The sequence below is a fragment of the Bombus pascuorum genome, chromosome 12 (genome assembly GCF_905332965.1).
Source record: "Bombus pascuorum chromosome 12, iyBomPasc1.1, whole genome shotgun sequence".
Taxonomy (NCBI): domain Eukaryota; kingdom Metazoa; phylum Arthropoda; class Insecta; order Hymenoptera; family Apidae; genus Bombus; species Bombus pascuorum.
This window is the reverse complement of record NC_083499.1, coordinates 2,422,807-2,449,485: the sequence shown is the minus strand read 5'-3', so window position 1 is coordinate 2,449,485 and position 26,679 is coordinate 2,422,807. Positions and strand designations below refer to the sequence as shown.

Here is a 26,679-nt window from a genome sequence, read left to right as displayed (position 1 = left end):
CTTCTGTAATATATTAATAGGTTATAGTCTTAAATGTCAAAATCAGCTGATCACTGGTAACAACTTTTTAAAGGTTACTAGATTTATGAATTTTGATTGTCTTTTATAATGCCTTATCACACAAATATAAAATTTAGTTATTTATTAATTCAAAAATTAAATGTTTGATTAAAATCTCGAAAATGATAAATATAAAAATATGGTTTGGTTATGTGGCAATATGAAAATTATTGCTCTTGACATTGACTTCATCGCTCGATTTTATATTTAATACATGCATAATTTATCTTATCTTCATTATTCTTTTTACGTATTTACGTATTTTTAAGTAATATTTATGAGATTTATATATAGATTTTCTACATCTACATTTTTTAATTAAGTATAATATCATTTTAAAGCATGTCAATTATATTTGAATAGATATAGATCACGCACTGTTTATTACTTATTAATTATCAAAAGACAATATCTTTTTTATGCACTTCATATTCTACAAAAAGATAATAATTCTATGTTACATGAAATTTTAAATGTTTATTGTAAGAGGTTAATATTTATTTAAAATCAACTATTTCAATATTTCTCGATACATTATATTAATTACTATCATTGTAATTTAATCAATTATATAATTTATTCTTTTAATATTAATATCAAGAAAGTTGGGTAAAATGATGTTACTAAATAACATAATGTAATATTCTATACATGTCATGTTATACATGCCATATTTTAAAATATTAACGAAAAGCTATACATTTATGTAAATCAAATATAATTACTCTAAATACAATGTAGCATTAAGGAAATTAGATCATACAATGGATGTTTTAAAATTGAAAAATGAAATATATTTGTCGTTTTATTCATACTATCCTATTTTCTAAAAGAAAAGAAGTAGAAATGAAATTAGGTTTATTATATACATAAAACAGTTAAAAGGTTATGTCAAAATGAATAACGAAGAACAATCTAAACATTTCCAATAGAAATAGTCGAAATCATGTAAAAATATGTTTTCGTAAATTATCATTTAAATTTAGTTAACACTTAAAGTGGACATAAATTGTTTGTATATCAAATTCATAATGATAATACAGTGAATTCAAAGATTTTTCGCATGAGAAACTGTTCGTGTGTGCAGTTTCCGCCATTTTGCTTTCTTTACATCTGACATGTCTTTCTAATGTTATTATCGATGAATGCTAAAATTTGTGCGTGAATCTTCAATCTCGTTGGAGTGTATTTTGTACGAAAAAGGTCGGATTGCTTCTGATTGGGCAACAACCTCCATTACTGTTGGGAGTAATTTCCATTGTCCCAACCTCGGTTAAACTAAATGAAACGAGTTCATAAAGAGGATTTCGTGATAATATTTGTGAATAGTTTACCTTTGTTATAGGGTATAAATATGCTGCAAGATTCATCTTATGAGTTTTTCTGACTATATTACTGAAACTTGATTATAGTATTTTGCAAAGTGTCTTATTGCCTATATAAGGAGTGAACATAACCAAACAGTGTTGATATCCAACATCATGTACTCATGTCAACACTAGAAATAAAATGTTTATTAATATGGCTTTGAATTGTCAAAGTTTGTCAGAACTTTTAGAATTCACATTCAATGCTTTAATATTTCATGTAATGAAATTGTTTGAAAATGTATAGGGTATATTTAATGTGAATTGCTATGCGAGGCAAGGATTGTTTTTATCCTGATCTAGCCATGGACTAAGTTTACGCTTATTGTTTGAACCAGGTGACTTTAGTAATCATCTGATACATATATGTACAGGAATATGTGAATTTAAACTTATACTGATAGTGATATATAGCTTTAATTGATCTAGATATTATTGACTACTAAAGTATTATTTGCACTTTTAAAATTGTCTTGACTTATTGTCATTTAACTATACAAGATTTTTTGTAAAATTCCACTATAAAATTTAATACTAAATAATAGGTAACCAGTTTTAATGTTTCTATCAAAGCATAACCCATGACAAAACTAAGTTTTGTACATATGCAGATACATGTATATAAGTTGGATGCGTATTAATATTATTAGCATATGTAGTGAATATGACTATTTTATAAGTTATTATACTTTGTACAAAATTTCATTTTGTTAGTTGTATTACCTTGATGCATATGTAAACATTAATGTCTAAAGCAAATACAAAAACAATCAAACTGTGATATAATACAATAAAAATAACTTTTTATTTTTTTATTCTCAGTATTATGAATTCAGAAATATTTATGTATGGACTTGGATCTAGGCACATGGCTTGAACTAAGTTTTATCTAGATAGGAAGAAAGATTTAGAGGATTTGAGAATGCAGGTGGAACAAGATACAAGGAAAGCGGTAATCAATGAAGGTCCCTATATCCGAAAACTCAAACATGGACAATAAATTGAAGTTTTCGGATCGGTTGAAGGCTTTGCTGAAAACTGAGGCTCGTCAAGATGTCGATCCATATATTTTCAGTGAACCAGAGCCATTTGGTACAGCGACAGGAAGAAATGTTTCAGTAGTGTCGTCTAAAAATTCTAAAGTAATGCAAAATTGCAAAAATAGTAAGACTAAAGAAAAATGTATGAAACAAAGAATAAGGATAACATCCGTACCAGATGCGGAATTCAAAGCTGTACAAGACCGTGCTGTAGAATTAGATGCTGATTGTAGTGTTGGTGGTGGTGGCAGTGGTAGTGGTGATGGTGAACATATAGATTATAAATTTGCAAAAGCAATTCAACAGAAGCAGCGTCATATTGAAAATTTACAAAGACTAAAAAATAGAAAGCAGAGTCGGGACCATACACTATTGTATTATCCTAGAGCTGGGGATGAAATATCAGATAGTGATTCTAGTGGAGATGAAATGACAATTTATCAACGTTATTGGTTTTCTGGAGAAAGCACTTCAACATTGAATCGTTCTGCACGCCTTTCTCAATTGCGTTCCCAACTAAGAAGAAGATTACTACAGTTACATAAAGGTGGGACAGACTCAGAAATTTTGTTACGTGATAGAGCTAGATGTCTGTTAGAAGCTGCTTGCAAGGATCCTGCATCTACAGCAAGAGCTTTAAGTGGTTCTCCAAATACAAATAAAGTGGTTGATGGGCCACTTCTAGTTGGTGGGCTTTGTGGAGCTGAAGGATGTCAACAGATATCTCTGCCCTGTACTCGCCATTGTTCTCGTCATATTATGTTGAATGGAGATCAACTTTTATTCGAACATTGCACTGCCAAATTTAGTGATAATACACAATGTTGTATTCCTGTGTTTGATGTTGCACATGAATTACCTCTTTGTCCAGAACATGCAAGGAAAAGAGATAATTATCATCGTAAAGCCCAAGAGTCTAAACCAAAGAAAGCTCGTAAAAGACCAACATCTCCTACAATTCCCAGGCCTAAATCAAAATCTAGGCCAAAGAAACGAAAGCGGCCTCTTGCAAATAAACTTGAGATTAAAGATCCTACTCTAGTACATGAAGAGAGTCAATATTTGAATCAAATAAACTCTAGTGAAAATCAGACAAAAACTTTGAATAATTTGAATACTGTAGCACAAGGAACTTCAAATTCTGCTAACTTAAATTTAGGATTAGGACTTGGTCTTGGAGGAGGACTTAAAGATCTGGGAGATCATGAAGTGTTTCCTTCTTTGGATCCTGCAGAGCATGATTTTGGCAATGTGCTCAACAACTTACCTGCTGATGCTTTTAATGACCTCTTTATTGGTAATTATAATGATATTGTCCTTTTTGTATTGTGTGATATTAATTTATATAAATGTAATATAACATGTTGTGTGAAATATATTTATTCTTATGAATTACTTTAATTTAAAAATAAAATTTATGTTTCCAGAAGGCAGAAATGGGGAATATGAACCATCAAGAGAAGAAGAAGAAGAATTGGAGCGAGCATTAGAGGCAGTGGATAAGGATGTACGAAATTTGGAAAGAATGGGGCAAACACATGGACTTTTAGAGCCAGCTTTATTGGCTCAACTTATGTCAGATATTGCTTCGTAGCCCCGCCTATTTTAGTAATATAATAATTTGAAAACGAGTTCACGTGTGTTCCTTACAATATAGAAAAGATACTTTTTGTGTATGTGCTGCTAAATGTAAGATTGTGTTATTGATTTTCGTTATGTAACTATAAAAATCCGAGATAATGGCAGGGATTGACATACAGAAAGTAACAAAAAATAGTTAACTATTACTAATTTAATATAAATTTCATTGGGTACAATTATATCATATAGCTAGATTCCCATAAAAAGGAAGAAAAGAGATCATATTTCTTATAAATTCTACAAATTCCATCCTTGCTAAAAAAGTAATCACGACAAAATCGTAAAATCATCTTGTTCTTTTATACATTTGCGAATTATTTTGAATACAATTTAAAAGTTCAGTTACAGTGTTGTAGCTATAATGGTATAGCAATAAATACTTTTTGCTTATGAAAGATACAAAAGTCAAAAGAAAAAGCAGTCCTACAAAGTAATTCTACTATATTTAAATTTTTCAGGGCATATAAATTTATTTTTACATATTGCTTTATTCATTATTAATGATTTTTATTTTGTTTTTAAGTACCCTGATATAGCTGCAAATAATAGTCATTAATATTTTGTAAAAATATAATCAAATGATTTTATATAACTTCTCTAAGTTGTATAAAGTTTCTATTTTAAACAGAGGTAAAGTCTTCTATTAAAAGTCAGTATATTATTCAGTTCATTGTACATTTTGATATGAATATAACTTAGGTTTTGTTTAAACAGAAGTTAGAAGTTTTAACAGATTATTTTCTACTAAGAAACTTTATTTATAAAATAGAATTGCATGGACACATGACTGAACTTAAAAAAACTACATATACATATAAATGGTCATATTCATTTTTTATCATCTGCCTGCTGTAATAATATATGCGAATAATCGCAAATAATCTTATTATTATATGCATAATCATCACTATCATCATTTTCTTCATTTTGTATTATAATCATATAGATAAATGTTCAGTAATAGATAACTGTAAGATATAATTAAAGATTCAATTTAATAAGAAGTGCCGAAATAGTTTCATTTTTGATATCTTTAGTAATTGTAATATGATTCAATTTCTTTTGCAGCCTATAAGAAAAGATGACACGTGATATATTATTTTATTATTCAAAGTAAAAATATATAAAATTCAGATTAAAGAATTGTAAGAGGGCACAGATTCTGAGAAAAAAAACTAGATTCCTCTGGTTAATTATAAGGACAACTAAATCATTTACTGCCATTTAACATTTAAATGATTACAACGTAGCTATAGTATTGACACTAGAGTTATCTACGTACATGTAATATTTTCAAATGTACACAATATATTTCAAATTATCATAATTTTAATACATATCGTAATCGAAACTAAAGAAAAAGAACTATGTTGAATCACTTTGTAGACTATAAATAAATGTCATTAGAGAGTAAAGCAGCAGAAAAAACAACTTACTTGTGACACTAGAATTGTACAGATTTTTGTGAGATCTAGTTTTTATTATCAAAGTTTCTGTGCCAAATGTACTAGTTAAGATATTAATTTTTGTACGTTACATGTGCGTGTCATTATTCATAAATAATAGGTCGCAAGGAAGTATATCTTGAATAATAAATGTTTTAAATGTAAACCAATGCAAATGGACAGTAATTTGCCACTTGTAAATGGACAGAAATACAATATAATTTACAATTTAACCCATATTGGGATTAAATTAATGTCGTATATATATTGTTATTATATATAATGGTAGTAAGTAGGTACAGTAATTATTTATATAAGAACAATGCAAAATTTAATCTTAAAACAATGCATTGCTTCAAATGTACCTATATATGTATCTCCTTGTAAAATATCAGCATTAGTACGCATTATTAGGCATTAACAATTATAATAAGCATATTTTTTACATTGTCTTATTGTACTCAGTTTATCCACCCTTGTCACATATCCTAAAAGCGTTATTTTTGAAATATGTGTCTATGTTTAATATCTTATGCGATAAAAAAATTATCAGTATTTTTCTTTCTAAATTTTTTCAATGCGCGTTACGAATAATTTTAAGTAGTTTTCCATATTTTATATTAGTTATTAACAATTCTCTTTTTATATAATTAAAAATATAAATACTTTGTATTTCTTTATTCATTATTACTCAATCTCACTGAATAATATTAAATGTAAAGCAATTAAATTATTGCATGAAGTAAATTTTTTAGGAAACCAAATATAGACACATATTTTCAAATATTTAATTGTTACTAATTCATACTAACTTTAAGTAATTACACGAAAAATAAAACAGTCTTGAAATAGTAATCAACATTGATTTGTGTTCTATTTATTTTACTTTAGTTCAACAAACATACTCAACAAAAATTTGTTATTTGTTATTATTTGTCGTGTCATAACGAAATATTTGTATATATTTGTATATCTTTTAATTTGTATTTGTATATATTATATATATCATATGTTTAATTCAAATACAAATTTCAAAATTTTATTTATTTAAAAATATAACTAACATAAACTAAGAATTCGTAACATTTATATTTGCTCACATAATAGCATAGAAGAAGTTTATAAACTTTCAATTAAAAGAGAATGTTATTCAAATTACGATAATTTATATTATGATACAAATATGCTTATAGTTTCTAATTTATTTTCAAAAAAATAATTAATCTATCATTGTTGCTATTGAGTATGTATCCGTTTCTTTATATCCTTGCCGTTTAATTTCTCTAATCAACCACTTTTTCCTTGCTTTTTGACGTGGAATTTTGTAGCCTTTTGGTGAAATATTAATTGTTCTCGTTGAAAAGTCTTGTGTTAGGTCGGGTTTGGTTTGGAAAGATGGAAGTCTTTGTACTTTTATAGATATTTGCTATGATATTAAATGTAAAGAATAATACATTAATATTTCATAATAAATGCATGTATTCAGAATATTTTTAAAAACTCACTGTATCTTGCATTGTATCCTTAATACTTTTTCTTTTTTCATGTTTTCTTCTATCAGATAATTGAGTTTTGTCTTGTTCTTCGTTTTTTTCTTCCAGAGGCATTAGTAGGATATCATAATTAGTTCTATTTTCTCCTAAAATTCCTACTTTTATTCCCAGTTTATGTAATTTATCTTCTTTAGCAACAAGTGCATACTTCAAATAAAGAATGCGTTCGTCATTTGAATTGTCCTCTATACCTGTAAGCTATAATGCATTATTTTGTTTCTTTTATAAAGAAATATATAAGTATGTAATATACCTAAAGATAGAAGACGATAGTCAGAATCTGAGTATATCAATCCTTGTATTAAGGGTGAATTTCTTAATAATTTTCTTTTTACTTGTATTTTGTGACCTTGTAATACTTGAATATCATTAGGTAACATATCTTGAATGATATGACTTCGTCTTTCTGCTATATTATATGTTTCAGTTCTAAATAATCTGTGCAATTCTATTTCTAGAACAAATATTCTATTTTTTGTTTGAATATAATTATATATTTATTATTTTACAGATAGTTTATGTTTTCTATTTTATTATAGTTTTCACTCACCAATCAAACTGAAATACTTGCGTTCTAAAGCTATCCAGACAATACGATGTGTCATACAGATTAATACCTCAAATATTCGTAAATCCTTTTCTCCTTGAGATTGTGTCACAGATGGAGCTCCTTTTTTACCACCAGTCATATGATGATATTGTATAACATCATGACAACCTACTATTAAATCAGCATATTCTCTACCTAAGACACAACGAAGAATTTGCATTTCTTCTGCATATCTATATCTATAGCCCTGAGCCAAAGGATTTGGTGCTTTTTTCATAGTAGCTGTACGTTCTTTCATTAATTCTTCCCATGTTATCACATAATATTGAAAATAAAGTATTGCAGCTCTCAAAAAACGATCCACAATTGGTAAATAGAAGAAATTCACAAATTGAGGACTTATGTGACTGATTAATAAATACATCACAAGATCCTTTATATCTTGTAAAATAATAACATTTGGTTCATTTGGAGCTACCTTCCTTAAATAATATTTCCTAAATCTGAGCTAAAAAAGATATATTTTTGAAATAAAGAAATTACAGATATTGTAATTAAATTCCTTTTCTTTTTATTATTTACCTTATCACGTTGACTTAAAGTTTCATGGAAATTTAAAATCAAGTATGAATGCGGACAATATACCTTTGATACATGATTAGGATCAGATTGTAGTTTAGTCTTTTTGGTATGTTCATCCTCAGTCTTTTGTGTACTAATATTTAAATATAGAAAAAGATAATAAGTAAAATAGTTATTTGTTGTATTTTATTTATGAATAAATTATCTTTTGGGATGTAGTTTATACAAAAATATGAGGTATTTGAATTTCTAAAAACTTTATTACCTTAATAAAAGTAATCCATCAGAAATTTCATCCCATCCAAAATATCTTTCTTCCATTTCTAAATATCAATATAATAAACTAGAATAATACGTTTTATTCATAATAATGGAATTAGTAGGAAGTCAGGTTAACTAAAAGAAAGATGAAGAGCAAATTAACACTCAATACTATATAAATTAATTATTGATTGCATATACATATATATATGTATACGTATTTTATAAATACAAATGTATGATAAAAAAGAAAATTACATTAATAAGGAAGATGTAAATATACATGTATGTATTGTTAGCAAAATAATTATCATCGAAAAAAAATCATTTAATTTTTAATTCAAATTTGTAAGACTTAAAATACACACGTATCTACACATATGTACAATGAAATTATTTAATTATAATTGTATTTCACATATTAATAAAATATAGATATAACAAATTAATTAATTTTTTCGAACTATTTCGAAATATTTTATTTATTACAATATTTATAATACAATTATTATTTACTTTTTATTTTTCTACACTTTCTTTATCAGCCAAAGGATGTTTTGGGAGGGAATTTAATATTGATTGATCTTCTGGGAAAATTGCTATGCTTGGTAGTAAGTAATATGGTACATCATATTCAATCTTTTTTTCTGAGTTAGAAGTGTAATGATGTACTTTACATCTGACTTTAACTTCTTCAATATTATTAATTTTGACAATAACATAAAATTCTTTATTTTCAATGGATAAATCAGGTCCAGATATAGTCTTCTCTGGAAGAGTTATAGCGTATTCAGGTACAATGTATCCTTCATTACGAAAAGCTACTTTTACATGCCATTTTTCTATAGTCCATGGATTGTCCATGGACATTGTTACTGGTAAATAACATTGAGATAATGTGCTTATTGTATTTTCTACAAATTGAGAGCTATATTTAGATGATCTTTTCTTGACATCTACATCTTCAATTATATATTTTTTAAGATTTTCAGGAGTTGCATATACAGCCAATTTTGGTAATATCAGACTTTCATAAGCTTTTTGAGAAGAGACTGATACCTTCTCACCTTTTTCACCAATGTTTTTTACACTCTCTAACAAAACTAAATCAATTTTTTTTTGTTTCCTTTGAGATGAATGCTCTACGAGTTCATAAATGAAATGTTTATGTGTTAACCGTGGTTGCCTCTCATATTTTTTATGAAGTGGTGCTGGAAATTTCCTTTTTAAGATATATGTGTTCTAAAATAGAAAGCAATAAATTGTTCACCTTTAAACGCTTAGTCTTGTATTAATTTTCTGCAAAATAGATAACAAAATATTACCCGGTTTTGTTGCATTAATATATTATTCTGACAAGAAAGAAATGTTGATTTTAAATAATACAAGCACAGTTGCGTATACTTTAACATATTTACTTGTTTGTGAGGTACAACTAAAAAACATGCCATACAAGTTGATATTTAATTTTAAACTACCGTGATGTTTCTGTTAGGTTAGAATAGGCCATCAAAAAATAATGTTAACTGACCACGAATCGGAATTTGAGTAGTAGCAACGCACTATTGTACGTGCACATAACCTATAATTATTGAAGCTAACCAAAGTCTTTAACTTTTGTAAACAACTTTAAATTTATTATTTACAAAAGCTCCTTTGATCTTATTAATGATATGTATCCTTATTTATAAAAACTTGCATAAAAACATAGATATAGGATATTTTTAACAACTTAAAAAATAAAGTTCAATTTCAGTTTTAAAATGGAACAGTTTGTAACCTGATCAAATTTTATATTTAAAAAAGAATAAATAATTTTCAACGATGGATAAATTAAAGTCACCATCGGATAAGGTTTTATATCAAGCTATTATGGAAATGAAAGAGCCAGTAGTATTTCAACATATGTTACAAAATGAAAAAGGTGAATATTGTTGGAAATTATTAGAATGGAATTTATCTGAACTCGCTGAAAAATTCGGCGATATTAAATTACCGTTTCGACTTGGTTATAATGCTAGATCTATGGTAAATTATTATTTTAATTAATCTTTTCTTTTTATTTATGTTTGGACATTTTTGTGACAAGCTTTAAAAACTATTTTACATATTTCAGACTCCACAATGGGAAATAAATTGTTCAATAATTTCAATCACACTATCATACTTTATTCAAAATATGAACCTCCATGAAGATCATGGACAGTGGTATTACTTTGATTATAAGTATATGCAAGAGTGGTTTAAAGATAAACCGGAAATAATAAATTCAGTAAATTGGAAAAGGTTTGATATTGATAAAACTGGCGATGATTCTACTCTTTGGATTGGAAGCAAAGGAGCTCATACAAATTGCCATCAGGATTCTTATGGTTGTAATTTAGTTGCTCAAATTCATGGAAGGTCAGTTATATGTATGAAAATAAAAACAAAAATTTTAACATAAAAGTGAGACTGTTTGTGTTCATATTATTTTTTTAGAAAACAATGGTTATTGTTTCCTCCAAGTTCAAGTAATTTTCTCCAGCCAACAAGAATTCCTTATGAAGAATCTACAATATATAGTAAATACAACTTTTTCTGTCCTACTAAAGAAGATGAAATTAATATATTAAAGATACAAGATACAGCAAGATTAGTAACATTAGAACCAGGAGATGTATTATTTGTTCCTCCTGGTTGGTGGCACTATGTTGAGTCACTGGAATTAACTGTTAGTGTCAATATATGGCTACCCATAATAACAGATAATATATCAAGAATGAAAGAAGCTATTGTTAAATTAATAGTGACCAGAATTGGGAAAGATGTTAATAATGTACCTAATGACACTGATTGTATAGATTTGGTAATGTATAATGAATGTTACATATCTGTAGTTTATATTGATATTAATTATAAATATTTAAGATTAAAATCAAATTATTTAACAGCTCAACATTGCTATTGGGGAATGTAAAACTATGACAAATGTAGAATCACCTTCTGGAAAGATAAAACGTAATATATGGACTGCTAAGGATTTAGTAACAGAATATCCAATTTACGTAAAGTTGCTTCATGAACTTAGTCATACAGAACTAAAAGAATTTCTGAGAATGAAGAGGGAGAGATTTCCTGAAGTCTATATTGAATCGGTGAAAGAAGATTCTAAACCTCATATTGATATCCAAAATACTTATGCTTCTCAAGATTTGACTGAAAAAGTTGTTAATGCACTTTGTCATCCTGATATTGTTAATAAAGTTTCAGAATTACTTTTATCATAATATGTTGTATAATTTATAGTATATATTTTAATAAATTATTTGATATATTTAAGTAAATTATTTGTTAGTATTTAATTTACTATTAATATTGAATATATAAATGAATATATTGTATATTATCGAATACATTTTATATTTAACAGATACTCATTCGGTATTGGATTTGACTTTGTTGTTTTCGATAGAGGTTAAAGTTGTCACGTTGAATAGCTTTACATTTTCCGGGTACATATTATGTTTATAAAATAACGACCAGTGATATTCCTAATGTAATTAACAATGGGATTGTTAACAGTGCTTAAGAAACTGAAGCAAAAGGAGAAAGAAATGCGTATTTTAATGCTGTACGTATTTTTGCTTTTTTATGTTTCAATATTTTTAGGTTATGGTATTATGTACGTTGATATTATCCACTTTTTAAACAAGATTATGCAACTATGTTAAATACTTTATTATATATTTCTGTTTCTTTCTTTTTATACTTTAATAATTGTAGTTTTTCATATATATTTTAAATCTTTGTTTTTGTACACTTTCTTTGTACACCTTCTTTCTTTATATATTTACAGAGGTTTAGATAATGCTGGTAAAACAACAGTTTTAAAGAGACTTAATGGAGAACCAATTGATACAATATCACCAACTCTTGGTTTTAATATTAAAACTTTGGAACATCGTGGATACAAACTAAATATATGGGATGTGGGTGGACAAAAGTCATTAAGGTCTTATTGGAGAAATTATTTTGAGTCCACAGATGGTCTTGTGTGGGTAATTGACAGTGCAGATAGAAGAAGATTGGAGGATTGTAAGACAGAATTATATAAACTTTTACAAGAGGAGAGATTAGAAGGTGCGAGTTTATTAATATTTGCGAATAAACAAGATTTGCCTGGAGCACTGTCTGCAGTTGATATTGCAGAAATTTTGGAATTACCTAATATTAAAACCCATCATTGGCAAATATACAAATGTTCAGCAGTTACAGCAGAAAATCTTGTGGAAGGAATAAATTGGATTGTCGATGATATTTCTGCTAGAATATTTTACATAGATTGATATTAAGAAATGCATCAAATTTTAAAATCTATATCGCTACTATTACAATTCTTTGTAATTTTTTGTATTATAACATTTATTTCCTATTCATTAAAAAGCATAAATGTAATATAATTATATTTTATTTAAATTAATAAAGTTAAAGTATTGTAATAAACTGTAATATTCATTTTTATAGTCTATATTTGTTCTTAGTTTTTGTTTTTTCTTCTTTTTTCATATTTGCGCCTCTGATTTTTCTTTTTTTAGTAGGTTTTTCCAGTGGAAGTTTTGTATTCGGAAAATGTTTCATGTAAACAGATTTTAATAATCCTTGATCGACGGTATGCCTTACACCGGCAAATGCATGCATTAGTTCATTTACCAAAGATTGAGATAACTTCAGTTGGAATTCTTCTACCAGTTCTACAAATTTTCCTGTAACATTAATTTTATTTCAATAGCAGCAACTACTGTATCATTTTTACTTTTTTATACCTCTTGAGATGGGATCATCAGAAAGTGATAACACAAAGTGACCAAAATTCCTGCGATGTCGTTTCTTCTTTGGTTTCATGGCCTCATAGTTTGCTCTTCTCAAAAATATTGCTTGTACATCTGGACCATCGACTTTGTAATTACTAAGTATCCCTCCTAACTTAATATCGAGCCATGGTCTATTATTTCGAATTGTTTGAAGCTCTGGTAATATGTTTTTGTTCGCCCAAATATTCGTAAGATCCAGAATACGTAGTGAACTATCAGGCGATTTTTCGGAGGTAACTGCTTTAACGAGATTAAATACACCTTCAGCTTTTATAGGGTTGTTACCTAAGTATAATTCCTCGAGTTCTTTATTCCTCGATAATCCTTTCGCTATGATCTCTATATCTTCATCGTAAAATCGATTTCCTGAATGTAGTTGAAATATAATATTGATATTAGACATTAAATTGGTTTCTGAATATCGAGATTCACTGTTCTGATCTAGTAAAGGATTAAGAAATTTCTATATTAGAAGAAAAGTCTTTATGATTTCTATATTACCATTCAGATGCAACTTTTTCAACGGCGAAGAACGCATTAATAATCGACGAAGATATGGAACACATTCTTTCCCTAAAGCGTTCCAAGATAAATCAAGATCGATTAAAATTTCATTGTTATCGAATCCTTTGATCAGTTTCTTCCAAGTTTCCACGGTGTACAAAGAATTCCATGACAATTCTAAATGCTGTATGGTCTGCGAACAGGAGAGCAATCTTTGCAAAGCCTCCGAGCAAGATTCATCGAAATTATTGTCATTAATTAAAAGAGTTTCGATGGTTTCGTTATCGCACATTGCCTGTGTAATATAGTCCAAACCTTCTTTACGAATATTACAATCCGAGAGATCTAATGTCTTTAGTGTCACATTCTCCGAAATTCCATCGTGAAATTTCGCGGCACCTTTTGGACCAATTTTGCATCCTGATAGTATCAACGTGTGTATCATGTTGTTTTTCAGTAGCAATTCATTCAAATGATAACAGGCATCCTCTGATAACCAATTACCCTACAAAACAATTATTTCGGGAAAAAATATTAACATTCTTATTCCTTTTTTCCAACTTTAATCAATTTTCGTTAAAAACAATTGTCGATCGAAATAATTCTAATAATTAAGAAATTGCTTTTAATCATATTAACGTTATTAACTGATATTTGTTAATCTATATCAAAGGTTATGGATATTTATCTTACTGTAAGATTGATTGTATGAACGAAAGGATTTTTCATCAAGGCTTCGCAAAGAGGTCGAACGGCGCGGCAATCGATTCCGTAATATTGCAAATTGATTTTCTCAGATAGCAACATATCTTCCAAGGCCTGTATAGGTCTGATGCGAGATGCCTTTACCAAATCGAAAAATTTCAGCACGCCATCATCTGGATAAGACTCGATTTTACGTTCGTGAATGGTCCAGAACTCGGGTACCAAGCCAGGATCATCAGGAATCGGAAACACCGTGTACAGATTTTGCAATTTCAGTTGGGAATCGCTGATATCTATATCTTTGAGGCAAGGATGGATTGAACTTTCTGCGGACGATTCGGCAGAAATGATGGATTCCCCGTTTTCCGGAGTGATTAGAGTTTCTTCTGACAGACCTCTCTCCCTTTTTATCTACATATTCAACGCCAATACTCCTTATATTTTTTTTGTGTATGAGAATGAGAATCTTTTTATCGAGTTACAATTACCAAAATGGAATTACACCAACCATTTCTCGTAGCTTCTCTTTTTCCAGTTGGATCTCGGCTGCTTTCTTTTCGATCGTGGACTCCTGAAATTGTGTCAGCAAGTCTACAGAAATATCACCCTCTTCTAGTTCTTTCTCATCCTCTTCTTCTACCTCCTCCATTTTTTCTTTCTCTTCATCGTCCAGAAATTCCCATTCGCTCTCGTAATAGTTCAAATAATAATTCGATATTCCGGTAACATTTTCGAAATTTATATTTTCCTGAAACGTAAGTTTCTCTTGGCAAATGAAATTCGAAGGTGGTAAGAAACATGCAGAATTACTGGAAACACTTCGAGAGGTTCCATTTCCATTGTCTTGTTTCAGTTGAACCTTTTAATTTGACTTCTTTTTGCTTTATTTTACTGATAGATTGATAAGGGACTAACTTCATATTTTGATAACGTGAAGTTATCATGCGCAGACAATAAAATCGAATCCCTTCATTAAACAGATTACTTATTACGCAAAAGAATAATTATCAGTACTAACTAGTAATTCATGGCCTGTAAAATTTCGAAATAAACTAATATTAGTTCAACTGTGCAAGAGGATGCAAATCAGATAAAATGATTCATCACAATTTTATTTATTTATCTATGTTTTATCTATATTATATTTATTCATATTTTATTTATTTATTTATTTATCTCATCCGTGATGACGTTCATTCTCCTTGATCAGGTGAGATTTCTCGCGTCAGGTGTCAGATATTCGCTCGCGGAGTGTTTACGTTAACTGTCTTGAACCGTAAATGGCATTCATAGCTGTTAAAACGCGTCATATTTCTCCCGATGGTATTACAGAGCTGATCTGTAACCTTGGTTTTTGCGCTTTCTCAAGGTATCCCATTTACACAGTGACGGCGCTCTTGGACTTGGTGGTTCACACGAGCCTTATTCGACTAAGCAACCGGGCTGACTCATTTACTGGGTATTCGTCAAGTGGTTCTTCTGGGCCATTGTATTGTAATTTTGGCAGATCGTTCATTCAGCAGTCACGCGGTTGTATACGCGGCTCGTGTACCGTGGTCAAGATCGCCACGATGGTCACCGATCCTCGTCTCGGCGTCTCACGAAATTGCCTACACGAGGCCCTTTGTTAATCTCAGACGCGCTTTCGATGATAATGAACACTGTATTATCCTCAATGAAACGATCTATTGAAATCCGTGGCCGGTTTGCCAGTAACGAGATCCGGATCCGACGACCACGTTTGTTCTCCGGCGATTAGTTTAGAGTAAGTGCCCAGGATGGCTCAAAAAATGATGCCTGACACGTGGAATATTTTATTTGTAGAAACGAGGACATAGAAATGAGACGAGAAGTTTAATATACTGTTTGATGAAACCTTGTATCGTCTTGTCTGTACTGCATAATACTATTAAAACAAGCGTCTCCAGGTTGGACCTTTGCTTTTCATATAGTAATTTTACAAGTAAGCAGACTGAACGTGTTGATTAATAAAAAGTGTAAACCAACAAGTAAAGTACAGAAAGAAAATATACCGACGAAAGAAAATATAGATAAAAATAGCAAGGAAAGTTGTAAGGATTCCAAACTTTCTCTTTCAATTTTGTCCTCGTAGTTCCTGAGTCTATGTTACGATTATAACATTCTCGATCAAATTTACTACTTTATGGTTCGTACGAAACCTTTATCTATGCTTAAGAACCATCTAACCATATAATGTATGTCCCATCCAATTAGAAATAAATTCGATCGAACAGAAGAAAAAAACATCGAGTCTCTCCCTATTCGTCACGATTATACAAAGCGTAAAGTACACGAAGAAAGTCTTTTCCACGCTTTCAAGGAAACTTTTTTCTCTTCGTTCTTTAATGCGATCAAATGAGTCGAAACCAAACACGTTGTTCTGTCCCGTTCTGCCTCTCGTCTTGTTAGCTTGTGGCGGTTGCTCCCGGAAGGCACGTCTACCTACGATTCTGCGTTCCCGGTGATTTGAATGCAACTTGCGCGGACATCGACTCTCACCACGTGAGAGAATTCGTTCGGCCAGTTGTGTTCGGGTATATACAATAAACCAGTGAAAACCAGGCGGTGTTGTAAGGGTTGTACTTTTTATTGAAACTTGTTCATCATCATCATCATCATCATCATCACCACCATCATCATTGTTGTTTGTCATAGTCGTAGTCATCGTCATCGTCGTTGTCGCTACCTTAGACGAAAAAAAAAAAAAAGAAATGATTGCGGGACCGGAAGGAGCTTAACTTTATTTACACGCACTCATTCACGCTTCCTTCGCGCTTATCTGACACGGGACTGATCACAACGCGTGGATTATCCATTAGCTATCTAGATTAGGGACCAAGGACATTAGTTCTGTTAATTGGAAACAGAGAGAAGAAAATCTACGAGATCGTTTTTCCGACCGATCGTACTATAAGCAGAATTTCGATTTGGGGGAACTATTGTCCGTGATCTCTCAACAATTAATACAAGGCAATAAAATAAAAAATAATATAATATAATATAATATAATATAATATAATATAATATAATATAATATAATATATATATATATATTTATATATATATATTTTTTCATCGCTTTTATATATTTTGTATAATAATATAGCTTTCTTTATAAAATAAACTATCTGTTATAAAAATTTCTCCCGCTACAGCTTACGTACGCCTAATACGAATTTATGCGATCTCTTCGTCGATAAAAGTCTAGTAATACACGCGTTTCGCGCGCCCGTTGTTGATCGTTCGTCGTCATACGCTTGGAACGATACTAAGAGAGAGAGAGAAAAACAAAATAAAATTGCACATCTAACAGGGGAAGATAGGAGGGCATAGGTAAGGGAGATCCAAAAGAGGGACAAGAAAGTATCTGGATCTATGTACGTGGGTCTATTTACATCATACATCGCTCGGATCATGCGATCGTAGCTGTGCTATGTCGCTTCTCGTCGATCGATCGATCGCTTTCGTCGATCGCTTTTATCAATCGCAAAAGTTCTCCGCGCACCCTCCATACAGAAAAAAATACATCGTTTTATTAATTCGCTTAATTGTACTTTCATGAATATTATTGATTAAATAATCAATTTTCATTTAATTAAAGCAATACCGTGTCGAAAATTTAGATGAAATTCTAAGAAGACCAATATTAGGATTGAAAGCAAAATTGACGGCAGAAGTAAATTTGAATTAATTAATTGATAAATTTAATTAACAAGCGAGCTTGAATCGTGATTCGAAACACCGATTGACTTGTAATTTTTCCAAGAGGGTGTCACGGAAGTGGTTAAATCTTACGCACGATATTCTCTCTCGCACTCTTTCTCTCGTTCGCTCTATGAGTATCACAATAATATCGTCCGATGGAACGTCCGAAGCCTGCGTTGACGCAGATTAATTCGCCTACGTGCTATAGCTCTACGAAACCTACGGTGGCTGCTCGCCGTCACTTGGCTATGTTCTTGACTTCGGATCGCTTGTGAATGCCTACGATTGTAACGCGGATACACGTCGATAGTTACACCTTAAGGCTGGCCATTGGGACGACGGCGTTCAGAGGTGATATAGGCTTAGCAAAATTAATAAGTACGGGCTATGTACATATGTACAACGATAAAACAACTCGGCGTTGCTAATATATAATTTTAGACTGTCGATTATTGTCGTGGAATAGCGAGGGGTCCATTACAGGAAGATAGAGAACGATGCTTCTTACGCAAAAAATTTTTAAAGTTCCGTTAAAAAATCATCTCTTATCTATGATTAGCAGAATCTTATTAAAAAGGAAATACAATCTCTTTCTCTAGCCTCCTACGTCGTTTTGTATTTCCCAGGAAGAAAAAATAATCTATAACGTAAGATGTTTCTCGAAATCCTGATTTTAAAATACAATACACAATTTTTCACAACTTCATTTCCTAAAAGTGATTAATGATTCATGCTTTTAATAAGAGGCAATAGTCATGCGATTCATCCTTAAGTCTGTTTGTTAAAATTACCCTCATTACAGTTCGATAATCATTTTTCACTTCATTTCTTCATACAACGTCCTTTACAACCGCTTTTTTCATCTTTGTTTCTGTCATCTAAAGATAGATGATTTTCCTTAGAAGTGGATATCTTCGAACATTTGCGACTCTATCATATTACACGTGAACCGTGAGTACTTGATGGGGTGCTGAAGTCTGGCTGGTGCCCGGTTGCTGATGAGAGGAATACGTCGGCTCTTGTAGTCTGGGTTTGCTGTATGGTTTATGGGGTCCTTCCTCGTACGTGAAACTGGCAGTATTATTTCTAGCTTCTGCGCTGGGAGGTTTATAAAGCGGTGGCAAGCGATGTCTACTGTCCTCAGAGACCATCTCCAAGCTTTCCTCTGTCGTACCCAAAGCACCCAGCGAAGTTCCAGACAGAGGTCTCACCACAGAGACTCTTGGTTCTCCTTGGTCCTGGTCTTTCAAAGGATTTGCGTATCTTCTCAAGTTTTCTTCGTTCTGAAGATTGTTCGACTTCTCATCCAAATCGCTACGATGTCGATGCAACGAAGTCTCGCTGCTAGTTGTTGCAGTTAAACTCGATCTCTGTCTAACCATTCTAAGATACCACAATCCACCAAATAGTGCCAGGACCAGAACAGTCGCCAGGGCTCCGCCAAGAACGGCCACGTAGCTTCCGGCGCTGCTGGAGTTCGCGGAACTCGGTTCACTGAGCAAGGCCGTCTCCACTTTGACCTCCAGGACAGAGGCCAGAGCGAGAGGTCTGCCCAGAGGTCTGCTGAGAGCTTCGCCTAGATCTCTAGCCGCATCTGAGGCTGCCTCAGAAAAGATAGTCACTTCTACTGTATCGTTATCTCCAGGTTTAAGATCACACAAAAGAACAATGGATTGTGGCCTTCTTGGGTCGGCCAGGAGCTTCCTCAGCCGTCTACAGAGGATCTCAACGGACGTGCCAGCAGCGAGAGTATCTCTTCTGAGCAAAATAGTGAGTCTAGAGCAGGTTGGACCTGGCGTAGCCTGTCCAGGCCAACAGGAAGGCGGCGCGGGCAGAGCAGGTGGTCCTACACGTCTTCCGGTTTCCACGGGACGACATTCACCCCAGGCTGGACACGACGGAGCCAGACAACTCTCGCTTGGACTAGGTACACAGACCTCGTGAGCTAGACACGATGTACCATTCAGACAGTTCCCTGGACCACACCAGATATTGCTGCACTGATTCTTCCCGTTTCTACACTCGCAGACGTTGCAATCGTCGTCCCAATTGGCTACGGGACACCCTAGACCGCCCGCGGTACGGATTTCGCAGCGAACTCCTGTCCTTCCTGGCGAACAGATGCAGGAATAGCTCGCTATACCGTCTACGCACGTCGATCCGCCCGTGCAGGGATCACTAGCGCATTCGTTCACGTTTATTCGACAGTCCGGACCGGTGAAACCTGGCGCGCATTCGCACCTAAACCAGTTGATTCCATCTACGCATTTGCCACCGTTTAAGCATGGCAAAGGTTGGCAGTCGTCCACGTCTCGACGACAATTTGGCCCTTCGAAACCTTCGCGACAGACGCATCTGTAGTTGCCATCGGCGGTGTTCACGCAGGTCGCTCCATTCTCGCAGGGATTACTTGCGCACGCAGGTGATGCTATGTGACAGGCAGCACCTTCCCATCCTGGAGGACAATGACAAGTGAATCCGTCGCCGCGATCTTGACAGGTTCCACCGTGGCGGCAAGTACCTGGTTCGCAGTGGCCGGCACGAAGGGTGCATGTTTTCCCTTTCCAACCACCCCTGCAGATGCAGGTGAAGTCTGCGACTCCGTCCACGCAAGTGCCATTGTTGCGACAGGGAGCTGTCGTGCACTCGTCCACGTCTGGAAGACAATCGTGTTGGATTTTAGTTGGTAAATCGCTTATTTCTTTAATATTTTTTAATAAATCTATCATTTTGAGTAACACAAATATGAGGTCGAATATTTGGAAAATTCATAGAATCGTACAGCAATTTCGAAGAAAGATCGACAATTAATGGATCGACACGAATATTAATAATTGTAATCATTAAACTATGAATGCCTATATAAATTTACATTTTTATAGACTGATAACGAAATGGAACTTGAATGATCGTAAACATTATACGCATATCTGTATGTTATGTATAGTTTTTAATTTGTATATATATATAATTCATTTTTGATATTTTATACACTGAACTCTTATCATTTCTCGATCATTTTTTCATATTTACATTTGTACTTTATTATAGTATAAAGACATTGTAACTTCGAACGAAGCCAAAAGAATTGAACGTGATCACTCACCTTGGTCACACAGATCTCCAGTCCATCCCTCCCTACAGATGCACTGGAACGAGTTAACCAGATCGACGCATGTTCCACCATTCAAGCAAGGACTTCCTCTGCAGTCGTTGATATTCTCGTGGCAATGCATCCCGGTGTAACCAGCATCGCAAATACACCTTCCGCCAGTGCATTTGCCTCTGCCTCCACAAGGAGTACCTTCGCTACCACAGCCAGATTCTTCATCCATGACGCCAAATTGTGGATTGTGAGCCGCTGGCTCGGAGCAGTTCTTCCCCTGCCATTGTTCAGGACAGTGACAGTAGTAATCCGTTTGCGTGTTGAAACAGGGTGCGGAATTTCTGCATGGATTCGGACTGCAGTGATCTCTGTCGATCTCGCATTGGAATCCGGTGAAACCGACTGGGCAAACGCATTCGTAAGAGTTCACCAGGTCTCTACATTCTCCGCCGTTTTGACAGGGTTTTGAGGCACACTCGTCGATGTCCACGTCGCAATCCTTGCCCGAATATCCTGCGGTGCAGCTGCAATGGTAGTCGTCGACTAGGTCGATGCACAGTGCCCCATGTTGACATTGGCCGATGCAATCGTTGATGTTCTTCGTGCAGTTCTTCCCTGTGAAACCACTCCTGCAGCGACATCTGAGATCAGACCAATAGGATTGAGTTAATGATCGAGAAAAATTAGTAATAAATTATAAATGTTAGTATTTTTCTTTTAAAGTTTACTGTTGGAGAGAAGAATTATTTATGTGAATATTTGCGGAGGATTACACTATTGTGTTGGCTTGCACAGTTGTGCTAATATTATTAGTGAAATTTTGCAAGTTAAATACATTCTGTAGCGTAACAGCAACAGGTTTAGCAATAAGACAAATGAAATTTTACGATAAATTTTACAATTCATAGGGTTCCCTCAGGCGAACAATAATATTGCCCACGTTTCGAACTTCTCAAGGAAAATGTAGTTTGTCAATAAATATGAACAATACATATTGATTCTTTTAGTTGAGAAGTTTGAAATATTAAGAGCAACTATAAATTGTTTGATTAATCTATCCGACGTAAAATTGTGAAAGTTCGGAAGAAATGAAATTACTTTAACTCTTGAGCACAAAATGTGAAAACTTCGACATTATCCTAATATTAGATCAGGTATTTAATTCATGCGTTATTAAGTTTGTAACAATTCTAAAGTTATCTGTACTAGAAGCAGAACTTGCGTCAACGTTCCAAGTTCTATATAAGAATGAAACAAAGTACAATAAAAATCGTACTCACTTGTAGTCACCAGCAAGGTTCACGCAAGTCAGCGAATTTTTGCACGGAGATTCCTTCAGAGCACATTCGTCCACGTCGAACTGACAAAGGATACCTTGCCAGGCTGTTGGACAGTTGCACACGAATTCGTTCTTTCCATCGACGCAAGTGCCTCCATTTTGGCAAGGTTGAGACGCACATTCGTCGATATCAGTGCCACAGTAAGGCCCGGAGAATCCAGGAGCACATTCACAGTGAGCACTCTCCCCGAGTTCTCTGCAGGTCGCTCCATTGGCACAAGGATTGGAGGCGCAGGGATTGTCGACTTTTTCGCAGGTTGGTCCTGAGAATCCTTCGGGACAGGTGCACTTGTATTGATCCGGCGCCGTATTTTCACACGTCCCACCGTTTTGACAGGGCTCGTGCGTGCCGCAATAATTGAGATCCTGGTCGCAGAGGATACCACCCCAGTTCGTGTCGCAGATACACTGCCAGCTGGAACCGTTGCAGTATCCGTGCTTGCAACCTGGATACGGGGTACACTGGTCGCAGAGTTCACCGCGCCATCCGTGTCGGCACTTGCACTCGCCGCTCACGTTGCAGTGACCGTGCACGGGGTGGCAACCCTCCTTGCAAACGGCTGAAAAATAGTTTGAGCGATGGTTAGTTCGATATATTATTTAGTTTCCTTTTTATTACTATCAGAGTACGAATGTTTATGAAAATTGGTATTTTTGTGAATATGACTAATGGAAAACTAGAATGGAAATCTAGATAAATATTTGTCTCCCCTCTATATTATATTATATTATAACGAGTGGTTTATTTTGGACATGCATCTTTCCATCCTTGCATTTTTTATAGACGCATAAAAATTCACAGATTTAATTATCATAACAGGTGGTGTACATGGTGGTTTCTGTAGCTTAGTCGCCTCTAGTGTGTAGATACCGTCGGAGATCAAAAGTGGTCTCACTAAATATCGTAGCCTGCTGATACAGCGAATAGTTGACTGTTCAAATATTTTGACCATCTTTGTGCAATATATATCTCATAGTTTCTATATACATTTTCAGATTCGTTTCAATTCTTGTCAATATAATCACGATGTGTTTCATTATTCCTAAGAAGATTTCGCAATGTTTCACATATCACACATAATGGCACCATAACTATATCAACTCTAATCTACCTCCACTTGTGTGCTGTTTAAAAATCCAACATTCCAGCTTCCCCAATTCCTTTATCAAGCTACTTACAATGAAAAACCGTGTACCTCCTTATTACAATTCATGAACATAGTATCGCGAAGATATTTTATTTTCATCTATCCGTTTCCCCGGTTCTCTCGAGCGTCACATACCGGGATTTCAATAACGTAGAAAAAGAAGAGCCACCGGCAGCCATAATTCAAGGGACTTTCCAAAGGAATAATCTCGTCGTGACGAACAATAACCGGCGCTCTATAACGCGGTACAAAAGGTGTCCGTGAATGAAAGTTAAAACACAAACGATTAATCCGCCCACGGTCACGAAGGCATAAGTGTCGGATTATTTTCCGCGGTCGCGTTCATCCGCCGGATTATACGATCACCGACGTTTCATATATCTCCTCTGGGAAGCATCGGCGTGTCCTTCCATCTGATGAAAAGATGGAAGGAGAGAAAAGAGACGAAAGAGTGGAGGAAGAGGACGGATGGCGGGATATAACAGGTACGAGTTCTCCTTCTTACAGGTGGTAAGAATGACGAAATCCAATTTCGTCTACGGTCGAACAGACGTACACCGTATCCGTGGAAACGACAGTTCCGTCGTTCGGACGCTGACGGTGAAACGGAGACGGGAGAAAATGAAACGTGACAGAGATCCGTGGCCGGAGCCGGAGCAACTCAATTAGCCGGGGGGACAGAAAGACGGATGAGAAGTGACAGAGAGAAGGATTATCCTTCTGACCATGAAACGAAAACTCACGCCGTGGCGACACACGCGTGTGCACACACGTATCCGCACGACTTTTAGCCGACTCTTGCTGACTCTTTACCGTTAACCGTGGCCCCTCGAACCGGAGGAGGAATCGCATATTACACCGACTCTCCACTACGCTATATATATTCTACGAAGAAATAGCTGAGTGATAATCGCTTCGATGTCATTTCGATGAATTTGATTCGGCTTCACCAACGATTTTCGAACGGGATGACGAACAGCTATAGAGTAGGCAGATACCATTTAATATATGGAATCCTATATAAATAGTAATTCCAATCACCATTACTATTAATAGAGATTACTACTAGAGATAATTATTTTATTCGAAGAATTGATAGAGCTGTGAGAGTAGATATCTCAAATTAATTATCATCTATAATAACATACATTGACGATGATATTTCAAAGTTTATTTATTTTTCACGCAACAACTGCTACTTAAACGATTCGTATGCGAAACCCTCTGTCAACCGGTGTCTGCTTAAATCTAGGACATCTTACGCTTACACGCGGCTAACAGCTATTTTTCAACCTTAACCACAGGGTACACCAATCACGACGTGCAGCTGCATATTTTAACCTGTTCAAGATAGGTATATGTGTGCATACATTCGCACGTACGGGAGAATGTATATAAACGAGGGACTCACACTGGCTCGCAGAATCTTTAATGATTAATGGCCGAGCTTTCTCGTTCTCGCGCGGACAACGAACGTTTACGTATATTTATGCGACTGCAGCGTGACGTTCGTGGCCCGTCGGATCCACGTAATGATCCATCCGGCCGTTTTCTTGCATCCACTGAGCGCCAATCGATTCCGTGCTATCCGGCTTCCAATTGTTGCGTGGAAGATGGGAACGCGAAGATTTCCCTCGCGGGCAACTCGCGCCTGGTCAATTACGGCGCAGAGATCAAGGGAAGAAGCGAGTGTGCTCGATCTACGGTGGTTAGATGAACTCACCGTGGAGCCCTCTTTTTCTTCATCAGCGACGCAACAGGTGCGCGAGGGTTGAAAGAGAAAGAGGATCGCGCTCTCGTGACCGACGATTTGCGCTTCGTTTAGGCAAGTCGATTACTGGGGATATGCCTGGGAGTTCGATCGACTGCAACACGGTATGGTGCGCTAATTGCGCTAGTCTGGCCGTGAAATCGAGCAAATCGAGTAAATCTACCGTGATGAATGCGCTACGGCTTCGTCTGGTTTGTCTCAGATCGAATGTTTTTCGTGGATCAGTTTTGTGGAAGAATACATGGCTGGTAAAGGTAATTTTGATTAGCGGAAGTTTTCTAACGATTGTGACGATTCTTCATACTTCAATTAATAGTAATAGTTTAGTAGAGATTCTACATGTATGTAAATCCCTAAATTTTTTGTTTAGAGATTTAGACGATATTTGATCATTACAAGTAGTGTAAAGATTTAGTCCTATGAATTTAAATGAGTTTTTTTTTATAAGAAGGAAGTTGTATAATTTGTATAAATGACGAAAAAACAGTGGTAAAACATGTTCACTAGCAGTCACAGAATGCGTCAGAATGGATCAGTGTCACATATCGCACCTTAACTTCAAAACTGACACGATCCAAAGGTATTAGTTTTTCAACAACTGCAAACATATTTATCATTCTCAATTTATACAGAACTTTCTTGTAGCGAGTTTTCATTTTCAATCGATATAGATTTTTCTGGTGTTTTTTGAATTTTGTTTCTTTTTTGTCGTATCAAGTTGTGACGATTTCGTGACAATTAAACTAAATAAAATCTAACAAAGATGCTTGTGTACAATATATCGTACAGAAAGTAACAAACTACACGTGCTTTACTGTTGCAACAACGCGTATCATATTGCGTAAAAGGCTTAAAATTTGCGCACGGTCTGTAATGGTCGGATTTCTTGGATAAAGAGCGGCAGAAAACGTGTTAATTGAACGCAAGTCGTGAAATTTTGACGAATTTGGCAAGTTGGTCGTGCGAAAAGCAATTAACAGAGCTTTCACTGTGGCTATTTCGTCGAAGTAAACCGTTTCGAATGTAGG

At 34.0% G+C, this 26,679-nt stretch overlaps 7 protein-coding genes across 10 annotated transcripts in view; 3 read left to right on the top strand and 4 right to left on the bottom strand.

Moving 5' to 3' along the window:
- Positions 1 to 930: 930 nt before the first annotated feature.
- LOC132912619 (INO80 complex subunit D) lies at positions 931 to 5,998 on the top strand. Of its 2 annotated transcripts, XM_060970188.1 has the most exons (3): positions 931 to 1,765; positions 2,250 to 3,764; positions 3,895 to 5,998. In XM_060970188.1, exons 2-3 carry the CDS (start codon positions 2,387 to 2,389, stop codon positions 4,059 to 4,061), a joined length of 1,545 nt encoding a protein of 514 aa, XP_060826171.1. In that variant the 5' UTR covers positions 931 to 1,765; positions 2,250 to 2,386; the 3' UTR covers positions 4,062 to 5,998. The 2 variants fall into 2 exon arrangements, with proteins under 2 accessions (XP_060826171.1, XP_060826170.1); XM_060970187.1 differs by having other exon boundaries at positions 931 to 3,764.
- Positions 5,999 to 6,578: 580 nt separating this feature from the next.
- On the bottom strand, positions 6,579 to 9,117 carry LOC132912620 (uncharacterized). 2 transcript variants are annotated; one of them, XM_060970190.1, is made up of 7 exons: positions 9,016 to 9,117; positions 8,504 to 8,634; positions 8,239 to 8,371; positions 7,657 to 8,164; positions 7,360 to 7,560; positions 7,059 to 7,297; positions 6,579 to 6,979 (listed from the first exon to the last, which is right to left on the bottom strand). In XM_060970190.1, the coding sequence occupies exons 2-7, from the start codon at positions 8,557 to 8,559 to the stop codon at positions 6,773 to 6,775; spliced, it is 1,344 nt and encodes a 447-aa protein (XP_060826173.1). In that variant the 5' UTR covers positions 8,560 to 8,634; positions 9,016 to 9,117; the 3' UTR covers positions 6,579 to 6,772. The 2 variants fall into 2 exon arrangements, with proteins under 2 accessions (XP_060826173.1, XP_060826172.1); XM_060970189.1 differs by lacking the exon at positions 9,016 to 9,117 and having other exon boundaries at positions 8,504 to 8,689.
- LOC132912622 (large ribosomal subunit protein bL9m) lies at positions 8,949 to 9,967 on the bottom strand. Its single transcript, XM_060970193.1, has 2 exons — positions 9,825 to 9,967; positions 8,949 to 9,741 (listed from the first exon to the last, which is right to left on the bottom strand). The coding sequence occupies exons 1-2, from the start codon at positions 9,948 to 9,950 to the stop codon at positions 9,019 to 9,021; spliced, it is 849 nt and encodes a 282-aa protein (XP_060826176.1). The 5' UTR covers positions 9,951 to 9,967; the 3' UTR covers positions 8,949 to 9,018.
- Positions 9,968 to 10,270: 303 nt separating this feature from the next.
- On the top strand, positions 10,271 to 11,914 carry LOC132912621 (HSPB1-associated protein 1). 2 transcript variants are annotated; one of them, XM_060970192.1, is made up of 4 exons: positions 10,271 to 10,423; positions 10,616 to 10,902; positions 10,981 to 11,347; positions 11,433 to 11,914. In XM_060970192.1, the coding sequence occupies exons 1-4, from the start codon at positions 10,415 to 10,417 to the stop codon at positions 11,766 to 11,768; spliced, it is 999 nt and encodes a 332-aa protein (XP_060826175.1). In that variant the 5' UTR covers positions 10,271 to 10,414; the 3' UTR covers positions 11,769 to 11,914. The 2 variants fall into 2 exon arrangements, with proteins under 2 accessions (XP_060826175.1, XP_060826174.1); XM_060970191.1 differs by having other exon boundaries at positions 10,316 to 10,527.
- A 15-nt stretch (positions 11,915 to 11,929) lies between these two features.
- On the top strand, positions 11,930 to 12,984 carry LOC132912623 (ADP-ribosylation factor-like protein 2). The gene is made up of 2 exons (XM_060970194.1): positions 11,930 to 12,112; positions 12,338 to 12,984. The coding sequence occupies exons 1-2, from the start codon at positions 12,048 to 12,050 to the stop codon at positions 12,825 to 12,827; spliced, it is 555 nt and encodes a 184-aa protein (XP_060826177.1). The 5' UTR covers positions 11,930 to 12,047; the 3' UTR covers positions 12,828 to 12,984.
- LOC132912746 (uncharacterized) lies at positions 12,876 to 17,247 on the bottom strand. Its single transcript, XM_060970439.1, has 6 exons — positions 17,125 to 17,247; positions 15,070 to 15,309; positions 14,550 to 14,972; positions 13,854 to 14,361; positions 13,305 to 13,718; positions 12,876 to 13,244 (listed from the first exon to the last, which is right to left on the bottom strand). The coding sequence occupies exons 1-6, from the start codon at positions 17,245 to 17,247 to the stop codon at positions 13,000 to 13,002; spliced, it is 1,953 nt and encodes a 650-aa protein (XP_060826422.1). The 3' UTR covers positions 12,876 to 12,999.
- LOC132912618 (protein jagged-1) overlaps positions 17,151 to 26,679 on the bottom strand; it is a 56,451-nt gene continuing 46,922 nt past the window's right edge. The window contains exons 4-6 of the mRNA XM_060970185.1: positions 22,674 to 23,292; positions 21,394 to 22,034; positions 17,151 to 20,943 (exon numbers count right to left, since the gene is read on the bottom strand). Of these exons, the coding sequence (XP_060826168.1) occupies positions 19,226 to 20,943; positions 21,394 to 22,034; positions 22,674 to 23,292 (2,978 nt within the window). The 3' untranslated portion in view covers positions 17,151 to 19,225. The remainder of the gene's footprint in view (positions 20,944 to 21,393; positions 22,035 to 22,673; positions 23,293 to 26,679) is intronic.